Source organism: Topomyia yanbarensis, chromosome 2 (genome assembly GCF_030247195.1).
Source record: "Topomyia yanbarensis strain Yona2022 chromosome 2, ASM3024719v1, whole genome shotgun sequence".
Lineage (NCBI taxonomy): Eukaryota > Metazoa > Arthropoda > Insecta > Diptera > Culicidae > Topomyia > Topomyia yanbarensis.
The window spans coordinates 348973522-348994908 of NC_080671.1; the positions used below are offsets into that span (position 1 = coordinate 348973522).

Consider the following 21387-nt stretch of genomic DNA (forward strand, 5'->3'; position numbering starts at 1 on the left):
TCGAACTCAACTTAATTTTCAACCAAAATTTGGATTCACGCTTTGTATGTTTGCATTTGTATTGATTTACATGTCGTTTAACAGTTATGTGTCCAACAAAAAAACACCTTTGACAGGCCAACGCGGGTACCTGGGCACCCACAAAGTGAAATGCTCATAACTATGACTTCCTTTAACCGATGTGGACACTTTTAGATTTTTTGTGTTCAGGAACTCGTCCACTATTTGATTCAGTAAAATTGAACCGGATGAATGGATCTGGTTCTTGGTAATCCGGATTTTCCGGAGTAATGTTCCAGTATTGGTGCATGATTTGCAAATTTTGATATTGTCCTAGCAATATGAGTATCAAAACTCTTCAAATTGTCTCGGAAGTATGTTATTTATTGTCACGGGACCCTATGGCAATTTGAAAAATGGAATTGGAATGGAATGGCCACTCACGGCCCCACGGGAACCTGCTCCGGAATGTCCGTTCCGGGGTCAAATCACCAAAAGGTTCCAAAACCACGAGGTACAACCTACTGATGCAATTCCAAAAATTTCGATACCCATATTGCCGGTATTCCATTGAAATTCACAAATAGTATTCCAGCACTGGAACATGCTTTCGGAAATCCGGATTCCTCGGAACGGAATGAAGTAACCCGATTCATTTTTACCAAGTCTAAAAGTGGATGAGTTCCTGAATTCAAAACACCTAAAAGTATCAAAATCGGTTGGAAATTACCTTAGTTATTGGCATTTCAGTTTTGTGGGTACCCGGGTAGCCACGTCGGCCTGTAACGTAATAAAAAAAATCAGGAGCCTCTCCTCACTCCCCCTTACTATATCTACAATATTATTAACCCAAAAGCTTGACTTAGTGAAGTTCTAAGATGTCACAAAGTTTCAATTTCCAACTATGGATAAAACATTGAAATTTTATTAATTGAAACCTAAAAAGGTACCCGGGTACCGCGTCGGACACACAACGGTTAAATTTCATTATTTTTTGTGTGTTCTTCTATAAGCACAACACTACAGATAATTGTCCCATAAATCTTTAAAGATTGATAAACTCTGAAATAATCCACTTTGGGACATATCATGGTAACCATTTTTATTATAAAATTAGTCTTCCGCCCCCTTCTGCAAGGTCTAACACAATTACAAATAATTAGTCCGCTGTTGTTTCTCTGTTGTTTGTACATTTGAATTTCTAATTACAAAATAAATTGAAACATTAATAGAATCAACCCAATCGGAAATCGTAATCGGTTAAGAAAATATTGTGAGCAGGAAACATTCCGAAGCAAAATTAATTCTCAGGTCCATTTACGCGAGTCGTCATAATAAATCTTCCGGTTACATTACAAATGTTTGACATACGATGCCAGAATGAGAAATAATTTAATTGAATTTTTTCACATACGACTTCTCAAACCCACCTGCACAATTGTGGCCTGCCAGTAGCTCTCATTTGCATACAAACAGTTCCACGCGTCGTCTATCGTCGTCGTTGGCCAAAATGTCAACCCTAATGTGCCCCCATTCTTTTGTTTTTCACACCGCATGACATTTCGCTATCGAGTTGCCCTGATCGGCACCGACGTCCAACCGTTTTCCGCATTCGAAGGCAAACCTAAGCTAACCTAAACCGTACAAGTCAATTGTATATTTCCCAGGCATACCAGTAGCCGCCAACCACCGCACAGCAGAGAGCTGAGAACATGAAATGCGCGGTCGGTTGCACAATTCGCGCTGCACCGAACGCTAGCAAACAATAATAACGACGAAAAAAGAACGCTCTAGCCACCCCCACATCCCCACAATCTACTCGACACGGTTCGGTTCGTCGGTCAGTAGTACCTACATTGCGATTGAGTTCTCCCCAGTGCGCAGCGACGTGGTGTTGGGCGGCGCGGTGCTCATTCGAGTGGTCTCCCACCTTTCGTCAAAAGTGCTACTGCGCATGACTTTTCCTAAACCACCTTAGCCCCACAGCACCGTTGCCAATGTAGTGGCATGTGGGCGGGGTTTTCTCCCGCTTATTGCGAGAATTGGAAACAATGGGGGAAATTGAGAGCAAATTAACGATTGCAATGAAAAACGGTTACGGCTCTTTAGACAATGATTTGAACATGGGAAGGGTAGCTAAAATATTCCATTTTTTCTCCACACTCGGCAGACCCGCGAATCGGTAGCAATCTCTAAACTAATATATAATAACACGATTTGTGTTCTGCTCCGACGATGGGGGGCTAAAAGGATCGCGTGCATTAATCAGATTGACTATCCAACTACTCAACTAGTATGGCAACAGTTTCCAACGACTGGCTGATGATTGTTCTGCTGATTTTCTCTAACCCTATTTTAATGGAATGCGTTGTGTGGTTTCAGCCATGAACGCGCACTGACAGGTGAGGGACTGTTTTGTACCACTTAGCTAATATGACACGTTGAGAATAAATAACAGGATCATTGAATTCTGCCTTAGACTATCTATATAATGTCTAACGAGTAGTAATAGTAGTAGGAGGAATCGTCACTTCTATCACGGGTATTTGTTGTTAAACTTATTGAAACTTTTAAACTATTCACATCGAAATCGCTATCATTTACATAAGAATTTTGCACTATCTAAGCGTTGTTAGAGTCACTTCAGGACGGGAAAGTGTGTTATAAGTACAGTTCAAGGGCGGCCTGTTCATTGAACCCGGTGTGCAGCAGGTCGTTGAAGGGGTTCAGCGAGTCCAGATGGCTGAGCGGACTGAGGCACGGTTCCGACAGCTGGAGCGAATCGGCGTCCGATTCCAGGAACAAACCAAACTCCAGTTCGTTCGGAGTGTTAGCGTTACAACTGTTGAACGTTTGCTTAAGTCCACCGTGGGACTGCAGCGGGCTCATACAGGGCTCGGACAGGTTTAACGAATCATTGTCAGAGTCCAGCATCATACCAAGATCCACTAGCTGATTTCGCGTATCTAAACTCGGAGCCAGATCGTCCAGTTTGTTCACGATTTGTTTGGAACGGTTGGAAGTGCTCTTTCGGTTGGATGCCGATTTGGTGGGTTTCTTTGATTTTCGCTTAGCAGCCGTAGAACTTGACTTCCCGGGGGATCGCTTCACAGCCACTGGACTCACCGGTCTAAAGATGGCTTCGTTCAGCATTGCTCCCTTAAGCATCACCTCTCTCTCGATTTCATTGTGATTCACCATATCCATGTCATTGTTGTTATCCATCAACAGACTGCTGTCCGTGTTGTTCAGTATGTCGTTCAATATCCGAATGTACTTCATCGCCATTCGCAGAGTGGTGATTTTGGTCAACTTTTCACACGCGCTGTTTCCGGTCTGACCGGGTGAACTAACGGGGGAACAGTTCCCGCTGGCTCCTGCCACCACGATCGGAACCGCTTTTCTCAAATTTTCAAACGCACTATTGATCTCCCTCATCCGGGTGCGTTCCCTAGCGTTGGCCGTTTTCCGCCGGTACTTGCTTAACGGAGCAGCTTTCTGTTTGGGTTTCTCTTTCGGAATCGATTTCTTCTCATGCTTGACCGCTGCCGCCGCCGGTGTCGATCGGCGCGACTGTCGCTGTCTTAGCGAATATTTCTCATCCTTTTTGACGATCTCGTCGCTGCCGCTGGTGACACTGCTAGTGCTGCTGTTGCTGCTACTGCTGCTGTTATTGTTTGCGTCGGCCAAATTCATGATGGGCATCTGGTCGAAGGTGAGACCCGCTATTGATCCTAGCTTGTGATGCATTGCGGCGGTTCGCGTGGTTTGATTTTGCCTAGTGTTTTTACCGATGCTCGCTGTAATGTTTCAAACCTGAAATGAAAAGAAAAGCGGAAGAAAATCTTAGTTTCGCGTTATTGGGGATTTAAGGTGAAGCGATGCCAAAATCAAAACAAAGGTTCGGTTATGTTCGGCTATGTTCGGGTTACGTTCAGCATCTGTATGCGGCTAGAAAGTACTATTCCGATATGAGATGGCACGCACATAAGCGTATCGTTCAGCAGTCGGCTGACTGATTTTTGCACCACGTGTTTCATTTGTTTTGAAAAATAAAATGGTACAAATTTCCCAAACCAATCAAAATTCCGTGAAGAGAATCTATTCATCAGCTTGTGCTAACATGCCTGCATACAGTGGTACAATTTCTAAGCAATCTGATATAAGACATTCAAATTACAAAAGATTTTGTCTTGCGCGCCAATGCAATGTTTTGATTTTGTCGATGAAATAAAAAGAAGAAGCAGAAACGGCGGCGGCCATTTTAGCTGCCACCTTGTGGTTCTATTCAGCATGTCCTTAATATTTAAAATTAGATTAGGATGTGTAAGTCAAATGAACGATACAGGAGTGACAATCGTGTATGAAAAGAAAATCTGTTTTAATCCACCTGTTGCAATTGTGCTTTTCTCATGTAGGCTAACTATGATTTTATGGCATACATATAACTTATATTATTCGTTATTATTATTGCTTCTGATTCAACCGTATTCTTCGACACATCCATGAAAGACGAGATTCGTGGAGTCCCGGATCCGCAATTGATCCCAAGTATCTTTCATAGTAAATTTCGAGAAGTCGACTGCAACAAGATGTTTTACACCGACGGGTCAAGCCTCGACGGCTCCACTGGCTTGGGTATATTCAATCAAAACCTCACTGCCTCATTCAAACTCAATGATCCTGCTTCAGTTTACGTCACAGAACTTGCTGCTATTCAGTATACCCTTGGGATCATTGATACTTTGCCCACCGATCATTACTTTATTGTTTCGGATGGCCTCAGCTCAGTAGAGGCTCTCCGTTCAATGAAACCTAAAAAGCACATTCCATATTTTTTGGGGAAAATCTGGGAGCGCCTGCGTGCTTTATCTGTAAGATCGTACAAGATTACCTTAGTTTGGGTTCCTTCCCATTGCTCCATTCCAGGTAATGAAGCGGACTCTTTAGCTAAGGCGGGCGCTTTACAATGTGACATATATGAAAGATCAATTAACTTCCACGAATTTTTCAGTATTACTCACCAGAGAACCCTCGAAAGTTGCCAAACTTCATGGAGCAATGGTGAACTAGGAAGGTGGCTACATTCGATAATCCCTAAGGTATCAACGAAACCTTGGTTCAGGGCGATGGATGTGGGTCGGGATTTCAATATTTCATTCGCGTGATGTCTCGGCTCATGTCCAATCACTACACGCTGGACGCTCATCTCCGGCGTATTGAGCTCGTGGATAGCGGTATCTGCGCTTGTGGCAACGGTTATCACGAGATCGATCATATTGTCTGGACATGCGCCGAGTACTGTTCTGCCAGATCTCAACTATTCGATTCCCTTCGGGCCCGAGGAAGATCACCCAATGTCTCGGTTCGAGATGTACTAGCAAGCCGCGATCCCCTCTACATGTCCCTTATATACACGTTCCTAATAATCATCAATATCCAAATTTAACTGCCCCTATCATCTCTTATCATTCCCAGAAGTGCCCTCTTCCGCCTATCGTACCCCAACGATGGTCTGATGCGACTCCAAGACGAGACAAAACATCTGTCGAATGTCCCAACAACACGAGACCTACAGTACAACATCACACGTGCAACACGGTGTGTTGCTGATCCGCATCTGAGCCGTACTACGAAATCGTCTGGAGGAACCCCTGCCGGCTCGAGGAAGACCGCCCGGCGTCCCAATACATGATGCATCCGTCCAAATCTGTAATCCTGGCCGTTGATTCAAGATGCCGGAAACTCAAAGTTTATATTCCCCCGTCTGTCTGCCTTGTCCACCCTCTCTCCCATGTCTCTGATACACAAGACGTAGGACTTAACCCCCCCCCCCCCCCCTCCCTTGAATATCTTCCCAAAACATAGGTGCCCCCTATCTTCTAGTTTTAGTTGATCAATATTTAATCTCGTTAAGAAATGCCCAATAGTACCAATACTTAAAAATAGCCCCAATTAATCTCCCCCCCCCCAATCTTAATAAAATTAAACCACTCCTAGTTAATAAGCTTGTAAAATGTTCCGCTTAGTTAATAATTAATTGCTCCGACAATCTCCCTTCTAAAAACCACAAAGTGCATTGCTGTACAAAGAACACACAAAATGACCCCCCCCCTAATCTTACGAATATTATATTATCCCCTCTTGTGTATGTATAAGTTAGCTGTAAAATTCCTTTAGTTTCATTATATAAAAACAAAATTATTGTAAATGTGTAACCTCCTAATATTAAGCAATTCAAAATGTAAAACAAAGAAAAAATGGCACCTTTAAGCTAACGCAAAGGTGCCTTGTCAAATAAACGAATTGAATAAAAAATCCCCTTTGAGCAGTTTTAACATCTGTCAACCCAACCAGCGAATCACGATTGTACAAAATTTCCAACAAAAACGTTTTTAATCCACCTAACAGTGTGACGAGACATTTCTTATAACCCTTATCACTCTTTTCTGATATCATATCGATTGAGAATATTTAGAACTTTATGTTTCGCGATGTTTTCGATAACACATGCAGAGAACTAATAACTGAAATTGTAGCTCTTAATATCACGCTACCTCTGAAGTGCATGCGTGACTAGTTCAAATTTTATTTCGATATCGACTTTTTCTAAAAGTGACTTCCTAGTAGTATCTTTGATTTGACTTATTATCGCTCATCCTAATGCCAAAAAACAAATAATAAACTCTCAAAACCCGTTAGGGAAAATCGTCATCACTGCAATTTTCGTTTACACGCAATTTTTCGATAACATTCCGGCACTTGTGTTAGTGCACTGGGTGCACGCTGCTCTGAAAATCTAACGAAATCGTCTTAGGGCACCAGCGGGTCTCATTCCGAGCCATTTGCGCGATTTTCAGCGGGTTAAATCTGTAAAGAATTCTAAAAACTAGCTGCTATTCCATAATTTTCAGTTTACCAATTCGAGAACTCGTGCTAACCGCAAGTCATGAAAAATAAACTGCATTGTGGAGCGACGGTCACTACCCCGTTTACTAAAGCTATTATTAATTTTCAAATGCTTTTTAATTTTTACAACCTTATTAGGGAAAGTTGTTTAATAAGCTTTTGTAATATTATGTAGGAAAAAAAGCTGAAAACTTCTGTATTTTCTCAAATTGCAACATATAAGCCCTTAAGTATACCAATTAATTTAGAAAGCCATTTTAAAATAAACTATCGCACAAATAGGAATAAGATCAGCAAAATGTTGGAAGAAGTCGACAAAATAACCCCTTGAAAACTACCAAAAAATTGGTGTAGTTCGATGCAATGGAAAGAAAATATCCTCAGAAGAAGGGATGGACCTATTAATGTGGGACACAGTGTATAATAAATATAGTAAAGACCCGTTTTTATCAGCCTCATGGTGTGTTTTAAGCTGACATTGACTACATTGGGACATATTTCTTTTCTTCTTTATAATAAACTGAAGCTGTTAAAATATTCTTCCCTTCCCTTGATCTAGTCTGATAGCTATTTCTGATTATATCATATAAATTTCTCTTAAAGGGGCCTTCTAGCGCAAATTTAAAGCAAAATGATTTTTTTATTTTTGCATATTTGCATTTTTAAGGTAAGAAAAATATGCTCAAGCAAGGGTTTACTCAAATTCAGCCTTCACTGTATTGTAATAAATAGGCAGTATTCGACGAAGTTTCTTGTGGACGAGTGTAGAACGACTTTGTTTCTACTTACTTAGGGTCAGCGGCTTAGCTAGAAATTCGGTTTGGTGGGGGTTTGGTGAAAATAGAACGTAATCTAAAAATTACATAATTCCGAAACCGTCATATTTGAATTTATGGAGAATTAATTTTTCAAAAAATAATAACAGAGTTCGTTTTTTTAGCGAATTTGTTGAGACAACTTTATTTGCAGGAATGAATACCACGAGTAGGGAGTATATCGATTTGTAAATGATATTTACGCAATGTTCCTTAATCATTTTTTTTTATCTTAAACAACTTTTTATTGCGAGCTTCACAAACTCAAGCTTTGGATAAAATGCAAAATTTATTGTTTATAAATAGTAGAAGATCATAAACAGTACAATTATAATAATTTATTTTAAAGGTACAAATAGCCTAAAATATGTTGATACCCTGAACACACGGAGCCTTCTTGTCTTCAGCAAAGTGGGTTGTAATAGCACTCTCCAAAATTTTGCTGAATACATTAAGCCTGGAACTAGATTTGTTTGAAGAGTAAATTCTACATAAATACTTCTTAGAGGATATAACGCCAAAGTTATTTTATCAGATGATGTGCTGTTTAACGTTTGTGAAATTCATCGAAGATACTAAACCTCCGGAATTGGCGGTTGCAAAATTATATAATCACGAAGGGACACGAAGGGGGGGGGAACAAATAGTGGACTGTATAACTAACTATCTTCGCCCAGACCTTGCCTTCGATCACTGGCTTTCTTTCGGTGATCCTAATACACAGCACGGGTTCACTAAACTTAACTTTTATTTATATAAAGATTGGGAGTAGAAAGTTAACCCATGTGTACTGTTTGATGATCGATAGATAACTGAACTTTATTGCTCAACATGATCGCGCTTATCTACCCGGTATCGGGTGTGTTTGGTGAGAGATATTGAGAGCATTGACCTTAAATTACTGTTTGCGAATATTTATCTTACCTATTCATATAATTGGTGACACAACAAAAATGAAAAGCTCATCCAAATTGATCAGGACCTGCTAGAGTCGAACGGAAAACGCCATTTTTCTTAAGTTTTACTCCACTTTCGGAAAGTGTTATCCTCGTCATTAATCATATTACGTTTTCGTCTCCACTCTACGCATTCCCAAAATAAAGACACGTTCAGCAAATGTTGAATGCTGTGCAATTTTTCGGTGAGCAGTTCTATGTTTCATGTTTCTGTGTTTCCAACTTCGCTTCCTATTAAAAAGACCCTAATCCATATCACAGTACACCCATTCAAAAGTGAGCTCAATATGATAGGAAATCTGGGAATTATGATTGATTTCAGGGCTCTGCAATGAGTGTCTATTGGAATGTTTTCAGGCAGGTATTCGATATTGATGTGATTAGACAACTATTAGATCAAGACCAATAGATCAGTTACAGGTCAAGATCCATCAATCCAATTATTTTTTGGGTGGGCGGCAAGGGGTGGGGTTGAATCCTGAAGCCTTCTCTTGGCTACGCCGTTGCTTGGAGTTATTTATATAGCTTTTCATTTTCTAAGATCTGTTTCAGATCGATCCGATGTTGGTGACTTAGAAACTTTGCAGTCATCAGGTCCGCGCAAATGAAATTTTTTTAATCGATAAGTGATCAAGTTCCATGCCGACAACTTGGAATTGTTCGGCGGTTATTTCTGGCGATTGTAGATAGAAAAAGGACATACGAAATTCGTTTAATCGAAATAATATTTGGCTAATTTAAATGCTTTACTACTATATTGAACAATACATAGGCGACAAAGGGTAATCCACAAAAACAAGCTATAACTTTTAAAGTATTCAAAACAGATATTTGATATCTTCAGTAAAGTTATTCGCAAAAGTAAGAGCTAAAAATTTGCTGAAGACATCATTTCAATAAAATCAGTTCCAAGAAAATTTATGAAAATATCTCACTCGTAGGTGGATTAATCATCAAAAAACTAATACCAAAAGAAAGGCCATATTACATCTATCAAATTCTCCGAAGACACTATTGACCTAAAATTAGCCGTTTTGGTGTTAAAAATAGATATCATGTTTTCGGTCTTATTTGTAGCTATGGGAAATGATAAAAATCTTTCGTCCATATTTAAAATTAAATATCTCTTAGTCCGATTTCAACAATCTATAGATCGTTCGAAAAGTATTCGTAAAGGCTGTCCAAAAATATGTAAAGTGTTTATCTATGTCGTCAATTTCGGCAGATAATTAAAAAAAACTGCAAAAAAACACAATTTTTACAATTTTAAGCATTCATATCTTGAAAACTAAACATCAGAATTAAAAACAAATTCAATATTTATTCGTCAAAAGGGCGAAAGTGTTTTTTGTAAACAAACTTGTTTCGCTCATTAGTGGAGTTGAGAGTGGAATTTCATGAAAAATATGCGTTAATGTAAATTTTTACCCTTCGTAGAAGTAATTTCAATTATTTTCTGGTTTGTAATTATAGTAAATTAAGAGAAACCATCAAAATAAAAGTTTGTGTACAAATCTTATTCGCCCTTTTGCAAATTTAGTATGGAATTAATAGCGTTCTGTCTGGGTGCTAGGCCTTTTATTTAAAATTGGTTTCAGTAGCGGTTCAGCCATTACTGAGAAACACGAATCAGTACCGTCTTTGCGCATGGGCACACTGGGCCAGGGCCAGGGGCTCCGGGATTTTGGGGGCCCCCAACAAGGATGAATACAAATAATTCTAAAGGTTATGTTCCAAAAAATAGTCGCACTCAATTGTTTATAATTCTTTGCTGTGTGGATAATAATGAATCAGTAGCAGCTAAGAATCGAACATTGCACCTTTTCCCATGCGATTAATCAAGCAGGTAATCACGTGGAAATATGGTACTGCAAGACCAGGATTGTATTGAACAAATTTGTCAATTAAACATTCCGATCCAAGTTTATTTTGATCAAAAACAATGAAATGTTTTGTACAAAACTTATACAAAGCTCGAAAGGCACTAAACAGAAGCGGCAAATAGAACATGTTGGCGAAACTTATACAAAGAGCTATACAGAAAGTGGAAGAAGATTATGTCGAAATTCGCTATAAAATTCTTGTTTTGCAAGCGATTCGCGGATGTGGCAAACATTCAGTTCTTCACGATGTCTGGGACCGGGAACGGGAAAATATACATGGAAGACTTCAAAAGTGACTTCTGGATTTCTTGAAGTCTCGCGAAGACTCTATACTTTCTCGGCCGTATTTGGCATCTTTTACTATGCCTTCTTAGACTGGTACAGAAACAATGATGTAATCAAAACTTGAGCGACATCTGTCTTAAAAGGGTTAATAATGTTATTTTCTATTACACTCTGTCCTACAAAAAAGCTATCATGAAAGCGTAAATCTCAAAAAATTTAAAATTGCCATTATGAAAGTGTGATTCTAATAGTCTACACCAATAAACCCTAACTTAACCGTCACACAAAGCAGATATAATGTGCGTACCTTTCAAGATATTTGAAGAACATCGAGTATATGAATGAGCTCTTCTGGAAAGATATCTTGACAAGGCGAATAATTTTCTGAAACTTCATCTAAGATATTTAAAATTCTACGTTAACAATGTTTTCAAGAGGCCATCCACAAACAATAACTGTCTGTAACATCAAGTGTACTACAGATAGAGATTTTTGATCTTCAGTAAAAATGTTCGGAAAACAAGTTCACAACACTCCTGAAGACTTTATCTTTCTTTTCATACATTTAAAAAATTGTTACAAATATTTCACATCAAGGGGAATCAATCACTATAATTACATCACAAAATTGAGGTTCTTGGATCATCATAAAACCTCTAAGAATACATCATTGCTGTACTCTTTACCGTTTTCACTTGAATAATTTTTCGCATACTTTTGGCGAAAAAAAAGCTGAATTCTTGTGGTTTATATCGTGTATATTTCTAGACATTTATTAACATAAGACCCTAAAGAAGAGTACTCAAAAATCCGTTGATAATACAAACGGAAAACGGTTACAATTATTGTTTCAAAATGTTGACAGATACGTGTCAATTAAAAAGTTTGATAGCACTGTTTTCCTATCCGTTTAATACATTTGATAATTACTGACATAAAATGGCCTCAGTGTGGCGAAAATTAGATTTAACATGTAGAAACTACATGAAGTGTTCATCAAAATATTAGAAGCACTGCGATCCGCTTAAGGCTACACGTTATGGAGTATGTACGAAGGCATTTTTACTACAGACACTTTATACACAGACTAGCGAAGTGTCAAAAAGTGCAGTCAAACGAGCATGAGGGTTTTGAGAGAGGAAGTGCTAGAGGAAGCCCATACAAAGCTTATGGGAGCTTCTGTGATGCCAGTTTACATCCATGGTTGCTAGTTTTACTGTTTTTCTCTCCGCTAGTCTGTTATATAAAGTGTCTGTAATTTTTACTAGTCAACAAGGATAACATTCAAATAACGGACGTTTAACCCGCTCTAATCCACCATTCCTGCTTCCTGGCGGAGGCACTCTTCACCCTCAAGCAACGTTTTACAATTATGTAGATCAGATTACACCGCCTGTGGAGAGCATAACGTAGTTAGTAAATCCATTACACTGTAAATACGTAGTTTACCTATGATCGAACTTCGACCGCCGCATATAGTGTGTTAGGCCCTTTGTCACTATCGGTCAGAAGTCGTAGTAACTTTTTAGGATCTGCTCAAAGTATATTCCGTTTTTCGAACGTACTTGGACATTACAACGACATCTATCGTGATGGAAATCTGACTTCGTGTTTTTCTCTATATATTTTAATTCCCACGGTGTGGCATGGAGTAAAAATGGCTCCGTGATGCTGGGGATCATTTTTGATCATCCTACCGTGCAGTTGTTTATACCTGTTCAATTACAGGGGCCCCTTAGCTCAGTAGTGCCCAGAGGCCCCGAGTGGCGTTAAGACGGCTCTGACACGAATGAGAGTTTTTCCGTTACATACACACACACACACACACACTCACACGCATAGACACACACAGGCATTGTCCCAAATCGTCGAGCTGAGTCGATTGGTATATAAGACTCGGCCCTCCGGGCCTCGGAAAAAATCTTGAAAGTTGAGCGAATTCTATACATTTCTTTTATAAGAAATATAAAAATATATTAAACAACTATAATTTTTGTTGTGCTTTTCGGTCAAAAAAATTTAACGCATCTCAAGAAATCCGGAAAAAATCACCTGCGATAATCCGTATATAAAAGTTTGCCCTTTTGCGCTAATAGAGAGATGTGCATGAAGGTGGGCCGTGCGTTGAAAGAGCGCACTGTTACAAAATCCTCCATAACTCTCGATAGAAACCAAAATGAAAAATTATCAATACAGATTATTGAAGGTGAAAGATTGCCGCATAATTTGATATACGTTTTGAAAACGTTTTGAAAATAAGCGTGAAGAACACAAGAAAAAATGCAATTGAAAATTTTAAATAGATGCAAAGTACCGTTATTCACACGATTATAAAGAAAAAACATTTTTATAAGATAGTGCAAGTATCATTTCATAAGTGTGCAAAAATTCATTGAATTATCTTCAGTAGTTTTTGAGATATAAAATTTACAATTTTATAATGCAATAAAGTTAAAAGTTAATATCTTTAAAAAAAGGAATTTTAACGAAATATTTATAACAAAAGCTATTCACTATAATCCCTATACAATAAAATATACCTCATGAAGATCGGTGATTTTGCGAAAAATTCGAAGATCACTTGACATGGCTTTACTCATATAAGCTGACCAATTCTGACGAAAAAATCCGTACACCATACCGCAACGAAGCGAAATCGTTCACCACGCTTAGGCAAACAGTTCGCACGGTGTGCGGATTTTTTCGTCAGAGTTGGTCAGCTTAGGTATATATAAATACGTTCTTGTAATAAAGTAACGGCGAATAGCAGGAATGCCTTGAAACATACTTAGTTCAATTATTATTTTTACAGAAGATAAACTAGAAAAGCACTAAATCATCTTAATAAAAGCTGCCACTACACTTAAAAAAATATCGATTGTTTTCTCGACGACAATGTGAAATAAGCTTGCGCGGTTCAAAATCAGTATTAAGGGGGCTCTGGTGTAAAGTGTTCTAACCAAAAGTAATTTTCTGTTAAGATTTTGAAGACAATGCAAGAATGGACTTCTTGTGAAAAAAATCCATCGCGCAGAGCCACATATACGAGCGTTCCAAAAGCAGACGTCCAACCATTCCACCTCCAGGAGTGCGTCGGTGGATATGATAGCTCTTGACAAAATTATCTGACACAGAAAATTAACCAAGAGTTTTATAACTCAGACTTGTGGTTACACGATGAACCAAAATAAAAGACAAAGAGCACATCGGAGAAGACAGAAGATCAATAAATATTATTTTAAAATATAATATAAATGTTTAAGAAAACCGAAAATGAACCCTAGAAATAATACCTTTTGTGTATAGGGGAACCCTTCATCGCACACTCGAACGAGTCTCATGTCGTTCGAGTGGCCGTAAAATAAACTTCATGCTAATTATTGATCAGCTCACCCACGCCTTTTAGCAAGTTGAAACTCACTTAGCAACGGACCTTTTATAATTCCTTTTCTGAATATTCAGCCCAGCAGCACTCGAGGTCGCATTTCCAATTCAACTTCATTTTTATTAACTCACCATGTGCCGCAAATCAACAAAACGAAAACAATCGTTTGGTATGGTTGGGTAAAACATTTGTCTTATTTCATTGGCGATACTTGTCTCCAGGAAATTAGGATAAGAGTTGTATATACAGCTGTCAACATTCACTTTAACGGGAAATTGCGGACCAACCGTTGTTGGAACAGAAGTAATGGTTCGTTCAAAATCGCCATTCAAAGTGAATTTTGACAATTGGCCTTAACACCCTATCCTAAAGGATCAAAGTTCCGAAGGAGCATCTTAATACTGCTTTAAAAATCTTCAAACCATGGTCATATCTGCAAAAACCACGATCGTGGTTATAAGGTCACAACAACTTTTTAAGTTGGTCATGATGAGGCTGAGATAGAGCCGGATCATTCTGTTTGACCCTTCTTAACTCACTCTGTGTTTCCCATTTGCCCCGAAGGAAACATTTCGGCCCTATTTTACCCCCTGTCATCATCCACGAAATTCGGTGGCTTACGTCTGGATGCCGTCAACAGTCAGCCGTGGCGCCCGGTCTGATGGCGGATTCGGCTGGTTTCGCCAATTGCTTTTTGTCTTTCAATTATCGGAGGTGTGTTAATTTTTAGCGGACACCAAACTCATGGGAAATAAAATTGTCATCGGCTGCTATAAGTCTTCGTTATAAGGTGTTAAAATAATACGCTTTCGACAGCTTTATGGCGGTGAAATGATGAAAATGAGAGACACTCGCATGGTTGCGAAACAGAAGGATGTTCTTTTTTCCAGTAAAGGAGCTGCGAGGCACACTAAATTATAGTTATAGGATAACCTCCTTTCTTGTAATGAATCGATGTCGATAATGATTATACTCTACTGGTACTTAGTTAAAAATAGTACAACATGAATTGACATCGAAAAAAAAATGCAGAAAGTCTGATTCTCCGAAGCGCGACCTGAACCTCGCAATCCGTGGAAGGTTAAAATTACACACAAAAAATAGCTATCAACGTGTTAATGGTGATTGAGTATCTCTCGGAAGAATGAACGCTACTTAATGGGATCCTTCTTCTCGCTCGATTAGCCACCTTCTTGAACAGCCCAAAGTTTCATTAGCCATAAATCACAAACTATAGCACTATTATTCTCACACGCGGGACCACGGCGTCGCAATCAGCGTGCGGCCATATTTCAACCTGCGGTACCCGCACAATTCGAATTCCGACCAACAATAGAGCGCGAGCGATTATTATTTACGATGACACACTAGGATTCTGATGGCGAGCTTTCAGCACTCGGGCGGTCAACTGTTAATAGGATTTCTTTTTATAATCTCCACCCTGCCCTGGTCGAGCCGCGCCGCGCCATTGCCGGTTGCGTGGCACCTCGTTTAGCGTTGGGAAGGCCGCCTCCGGGCGGTTGATTTCACAATCAATAATGATCGCAGCCGATTTGCTGGATGCAATTCACAACAAGGGGAGTCAAATGCGAACGAGACGCAAGTCATCCATGGCATGGGCAGCGTGATCCTCCATCGTGATGGAGGCCGTGACTGGGTTAGGTACTCGAGAGGTCGTCCTCGATGTTATTATAATGGCGTGCGGATGGGTTGCCGACACCCCAGGCCTAACCAGGAACGATAAATTTTCGCATCGTTTTGTGCGGATCACGGGTTGCGGTAATTTATGGCGTTCGAGGCGTCATGGGAAGGTTCCTTTGGGGAAGCTTTTTTTTTGCTGCCCTTGTTTTTGGTTTCATCATTGATGGATTTCGATTTAAATCGGGTAGCTTCTGGGGAATGGTGGCGGAACTCCGAAAATTGTCAAAAAAGTGATTGAGTGATTTTTGGTTGCATGTGTTTCATGAAAATTCATTCCGTTGCGGAGTTGTGCCGTACATAAAGATAATTATACACTCAGGTTTTTTTTACGCGGGGGATACGAGCCGCGTAAATGAAAACCGCGTAAATTTCAAAATCCGCGTAAATGAAAACCGCGTAAATTTCAAAATCCGCGTAAATGAAGACCACTTAAATTTAAGAATCCGCGATAAAGGGAACCTCATTGATGGATACCGCGTAAATTCCAAAATCCGCGTAAATGAAAACCGCGTAAATTTCAAAATCCGCGTAGAAAAAACCGCGTAAAAAAATACCGCGCAAAAAAAAACCGCGTAAAAAAAACTTGAGTGATGTATATGTGATGATTTGAATTGTAGGAGTTTTTGATAAGAATTTTTTTGAAGCGATCGATTAAAATAATGGAAGCGATCATTGTTCGAAATGATAAAGGTAAAATATTACAGTATTTGAAATCCTTAGATTTATGATCTTTTTGTTAAAATTAAGTATCATATTTTTTCAGAAAGCTACCAACATTTTGAATCGGTGAAAAATGATCACCACGTTTAAAAGTAGACGTCAGCGATTTAAATATCTTGTAAAATTCGTAATTGTTTAAGATTTAGATAGTAGTAGAGAATAGGCATATAATTTTCAATCAAATATGCAATACTACACAGAACTGGTGTAATGTATATAAAACGTCATTGATCCAAGACAAAAATACAATTATTGAGAAATTCCTGAAAAATGACAAAAGTCTGGAAAAATCTGGCACACCCGAAAGAAAAAAAACAGTGTGAAAAATTCTGGCCTTCGTTAGCTTCCAATAATAATGCTTTCATGTTAACAATTTTTATTTTATTGTTGGTGAGTACGCTGAAATTTGAAAATTGTGGGGACCGTGGCACCCGCAAGGCAGTAACTGCACCTGTGTCCAAGCATGGGAAAATTCGTTCACTCGCGCGACTGTTGCTAACTGTGGATCACAAAGTAGTCAAAATATTGTGCTCACTAATTAACCATAATCAACGCATGAAGGGAGAAGTCTAATAACTTCAGAGCAGGTCACTAGATGGGCAAACTGCGAATCAAAAGTGAAGCTTAAAAAAATTAAGAGCAGCGTCAATTCTTCGCTCGTGAATGTTTGTCACGTAGCTTCGCGAAGCTCACAATGGTTTCTTCATGCATGATTAAAACATAGTACCTATTTTTGCACTGGATTTTTTGCTGACAGATCGCGTTATGGGTAGTTTTGTGATACACTACTAGCAATTTGATCTACTGAAGTTCCTTGCGGTCTATTTGTTAGCAGTGCATTGTTGTAAATTTTTAAAACCATTGATTATCAGCTGGTTTTAAAATAGTATATGGTTTGCCAAGTATTAATTATATTGTGCGAATGTGAAAATGAAATAAAACTGTATAATGAAAATCCTATGCAAACCGCGAACCGCTCGAGAAGAGCTTCGCGAACGAAGCCATCCGCGTTGGGGAAGGAAAGAATTAAAACACAACTGATGTGCTTCTTCGTTGGTCGTTATAGCTTTGAACCGCATGTGTCCGTAACGACAGGTTGCTAGGTATCATTTTCGAAGCTAACAGAATGCATCACAACTGAAGAAAGCTTGCTTGCGAAGCGCGAACGATCGGTTCACAATGCGATTTTTCCCATGCTTGCCTGTGTCAATAAAATAGCTATTGTCATCGGACGCTTCTTTGCGCCAAAATTGAAGAATGATTCTAGTTCAAATTTATGGTTATAATGTACATTCACATTGTTTGTTTACATCGTGTTTACGTTTTTTGGCTCCAGTGCAAAATCATTTTATTGTGTGTTGTACCTATAGTTTTTCGGTAAAAACAATTCCAGTCGGTCGACGGACATTCTTTTTCGATTTATATGCTACTCACCAGTGAAATTGTAGTGCAAAAGTGCCTTATTTCGCCTTGTGAAAACTTTGTGAGTCTATGCGAAAATTGTGACACTTCGACCTGTGTGTAATTCCCCACCAAAAACTTTACACACTCAATTCGCGATCTGCACGCGAGTAATGGAAAGTGTTCCCCACACTTCAACTTGTCGCATAGCGAGTCGAAATCAAAAAGTTGGATACAGAGCGGGTTGGAATCAACAATGATTCCAATTTTCTCAATCCCATCAATGGGATTGAGAAAATTGCATGCCGCGGGCATTGCGGATCAGTTTACCACCGCACCTGTATTCCCGGTATGCAGCGATCCGCACTAGACCTATTGTCAAGTTTCAACAACAACCTGTATAGACCTTTCTCGTCCAACCTAACCCCCTTTTTTTTCTTATTTTTATTCAAAAGACTACACATTTTTAAGAATATTGCCGTTGAAATGAGACTATTTGGAGCTATCGGGATTTTTCAATGATTTTTTTAAATTTGAAAAATTCAAGAATGTTGAGTATTTTTTTCACCTTTGCAAGAATGGTGGGACTCAAAATGTGTGTTTGGGCAACACTGTTTTGTATATTTTTGCTTGAGTTCCTGGCAACGCGGCAAATGAAGTGGTGAGTCGCGGTACAAAGTTCATTGATTATGTAAACAAACTAAAGTGAATCTCTCGGGGGAGAACATTGCATGATAATGTTTAACCTCACTTTTTTGACAGTTCAGAGAGATTGTTTACATGGTCTTGGAATTTTTGGTTTGGTTCGCTGCCAAATGTTAACACTTTCCAAACAAGCTCAGCTGTAATTTTTTATTTGATGTCGGCATCATACATTATTCCGTTAAATTTAACATTTTTACTTTTCTTGTACATGATTCATTGAAGAAGTAAGGAATTTCTAGCCAAACATTTGAAAAAGGCCTACTGCCAAATGCAAACAAATCGAATTTTCATGTTCTCTATTAAAATCCTGGGACAAAACCTGTGGATAGATGCTTTCTTTTTCATTTTTTCTGTTCATTTGATCTTTTGTCTTGCATAGCCACTCTTTCTTCCTCACATATTTTAAATGGACTGGCTACATTTGACAGTTCCCCCTCACTGCATTTGGCGGTTCCCTTTGGCTGCATTTGACAGCTCCCCTGGCTGCAATTGACATTAGGTTTTTTCGTATACACACATCACGTCCCAGTTAAAAATTATCTATCTGGCCATGTGCATAAACATAACGCAACAATGGATTATGAAGAATTTTGATAATGATTTGATAACAAATTATAAAAGGGCCCGGCTGATATAAAAGTCCTAACTAGCAATACGCTTATTATAAAATGATTATAAAGGATTATTGTAACTGATTCCAAAAGGATTATAAAGGCAGTGAAATACGTACACAATGAATTAAGGGGAGTGTCTGATGTAAACAATTTGCGCAATCAAACTAAATAAAACAGTATTAAATTTTTAAATAGAATTATAATGAATTCGACCAAAACTTCTTTTGCCTTTTTCTCAAGGTTTACGTTTGGCAGTGACCCTTTTCAAATGCTTCAAACGTTTGGGTAGAATTTAGATTATTTTATCGTTGTTGCGATCAATTTCATTTGGTTTGTTTTGTTCACAATGTTAGTCGCAGAGCACTTTGGTGATCTATGGCAATTGATGACCTTTACACCCCATACTAGGTCCGCTCCTGTTGCAGCTGTTTCGCTCCGTCCGGCACAGAGTCTACTGATGTCCAGCCTGCGCCGCACTCGTCTATCGCTATGCCAATGGCAGGGACTTGGATTGAAGGCTAAAATGTCAGCTACGGCTGACAATTGGTTTGCCTTCGGCCACGTTGGACATTCGGCTAACGGGAATATTCAGCGATTCCAATTCGAAGGAAGCAGCGCCAGTAGCAGACTGGTTTGGTTCAACAATACGGTCCGGTATCGGATGAAGCTAACACTCCGGCAGGACGAAGGTATCAATAAGGGGCTCAGACATAGGTAGCAGAGTCCTTGCACTTACTTCTTGTCGACTGAACAATTCCGACGAAACCACTGCCGCTCTCGCCAAGTTTGATCACCGTGATAAGTGCGACGTCAGCGGTATAGCGCCAGGAATAGTCGAGAAGAGTGCCAGGACTGACTTGCCGAGAGCTACAAGATTAAATAGCAGGGCGTTTTAAAGTGATCGTAGTAGAACATAGAGGCTTTAGGCAGATGATTTATTCAGCAGAATAAGATAGTAAAAAAACCCAAAACATAAGAGCTGGCTGCCGAAGTGAATCCACACACATCATCACCTACAGAGGCAAGCAATATTGGAACGCAGCGAAATTCCTCACAATGAATTGATCTCGTTAGATGAAATTCCAGGAAGTACAATTTTCATAGCATAATTTAATCGACCGAAATTGTAGTCCTCAGTCTAGAGAGAGACTGATAGAGTAGCAGCAGCTAGGAATTTTCTTTCGAAAGCTAGCAGCGGTTTCGCGTATCCTGCGCTAAGTAGAGAGCGTTAAGACAGATCTCCGAAGCATGTCAAGTGCTATCAGATAAGAAAAAACGTCACATCTATGACCAGTACGACAAGGACGGTCTGCTGACCAACGGTTCCGTCCGGTACCACCATAACACACGGCACCGGCGACACATATATTCACAACATACTAATTACTTATCCTTCAGAAAAAGTAAATAAATTGACTATGAAATCTATCATTCGCTGCCTAGTTATTTCATGCCAATTTGAACAAGACAGCAGTTGCAGATAGCTTTATTGCGGTGCCAAAATTAATACAACTCGGGATATAATATAAATTTACATATAATTTCTCCTCCCTGATATTCTACCAGAATATATAATGCTCTGCATTATTATCACTCCAATCAAATCCTTCTTACTCCTTGTCGTCAGTGCCGTGCGCTATTTTGCATTTTCCGGCTAAATCAACGACAATGCGATAATCGACGAAACTTTTACTGTAATGGAACTTGAACACGAATAATAAATGATTGTTCCATTCGAAAGCGATAACCTTGTTGTCCTCATGTTTGCAGCTATCATACGCTGGTAGGCATTCTGACCAATGGAAACGTTCTTCGATATGGGCATTGAACGATCAAAATCATTTCAACAACTTATCATCGACCGAATTCGTTACCTATAAAGTTCAGGTAAACTTCACCACCTGAAAATGAATAATCAATCGGATCATCTTGTTAACCCACGAGCAAATAAACAAATGTGTACAAATCCTTATCCATCATCCAGAAAGCAATCGTTTTATAGCCCAATGCTTG

The 21387-nt window shown here is 39.2% G+C and overlaps 1 protein-coding gene across 2 annotated transcripts in view; it reads right to left on the reverse strand.

The window, feature by feature from the left end:
• Positions 1-233: 233 nt before the first annotated feature.
• The window catches only part of LOC131684189 (helix-loop-helix protein delilah), a 185983-nt gene continuing 164829 nt past the window's right edge, over positions 234-21387 (reverse strand). For both annotated transcript variants that reach the window (XM_058966846.1, XM_058966845.1), the window contains exon 3: positions 234-3816. In XM_058966846.1, the coding sequence (XP_058822829.1) occupies positions 2662-3750 (1089 nt within the window). In that variant the 5' untranslated portion in view covers positions 3751-3816 and the 3' untranslated portion in view covers positions 234-2661. The remainder of the gene's footprint in view (positions 3817-21387) is intronic.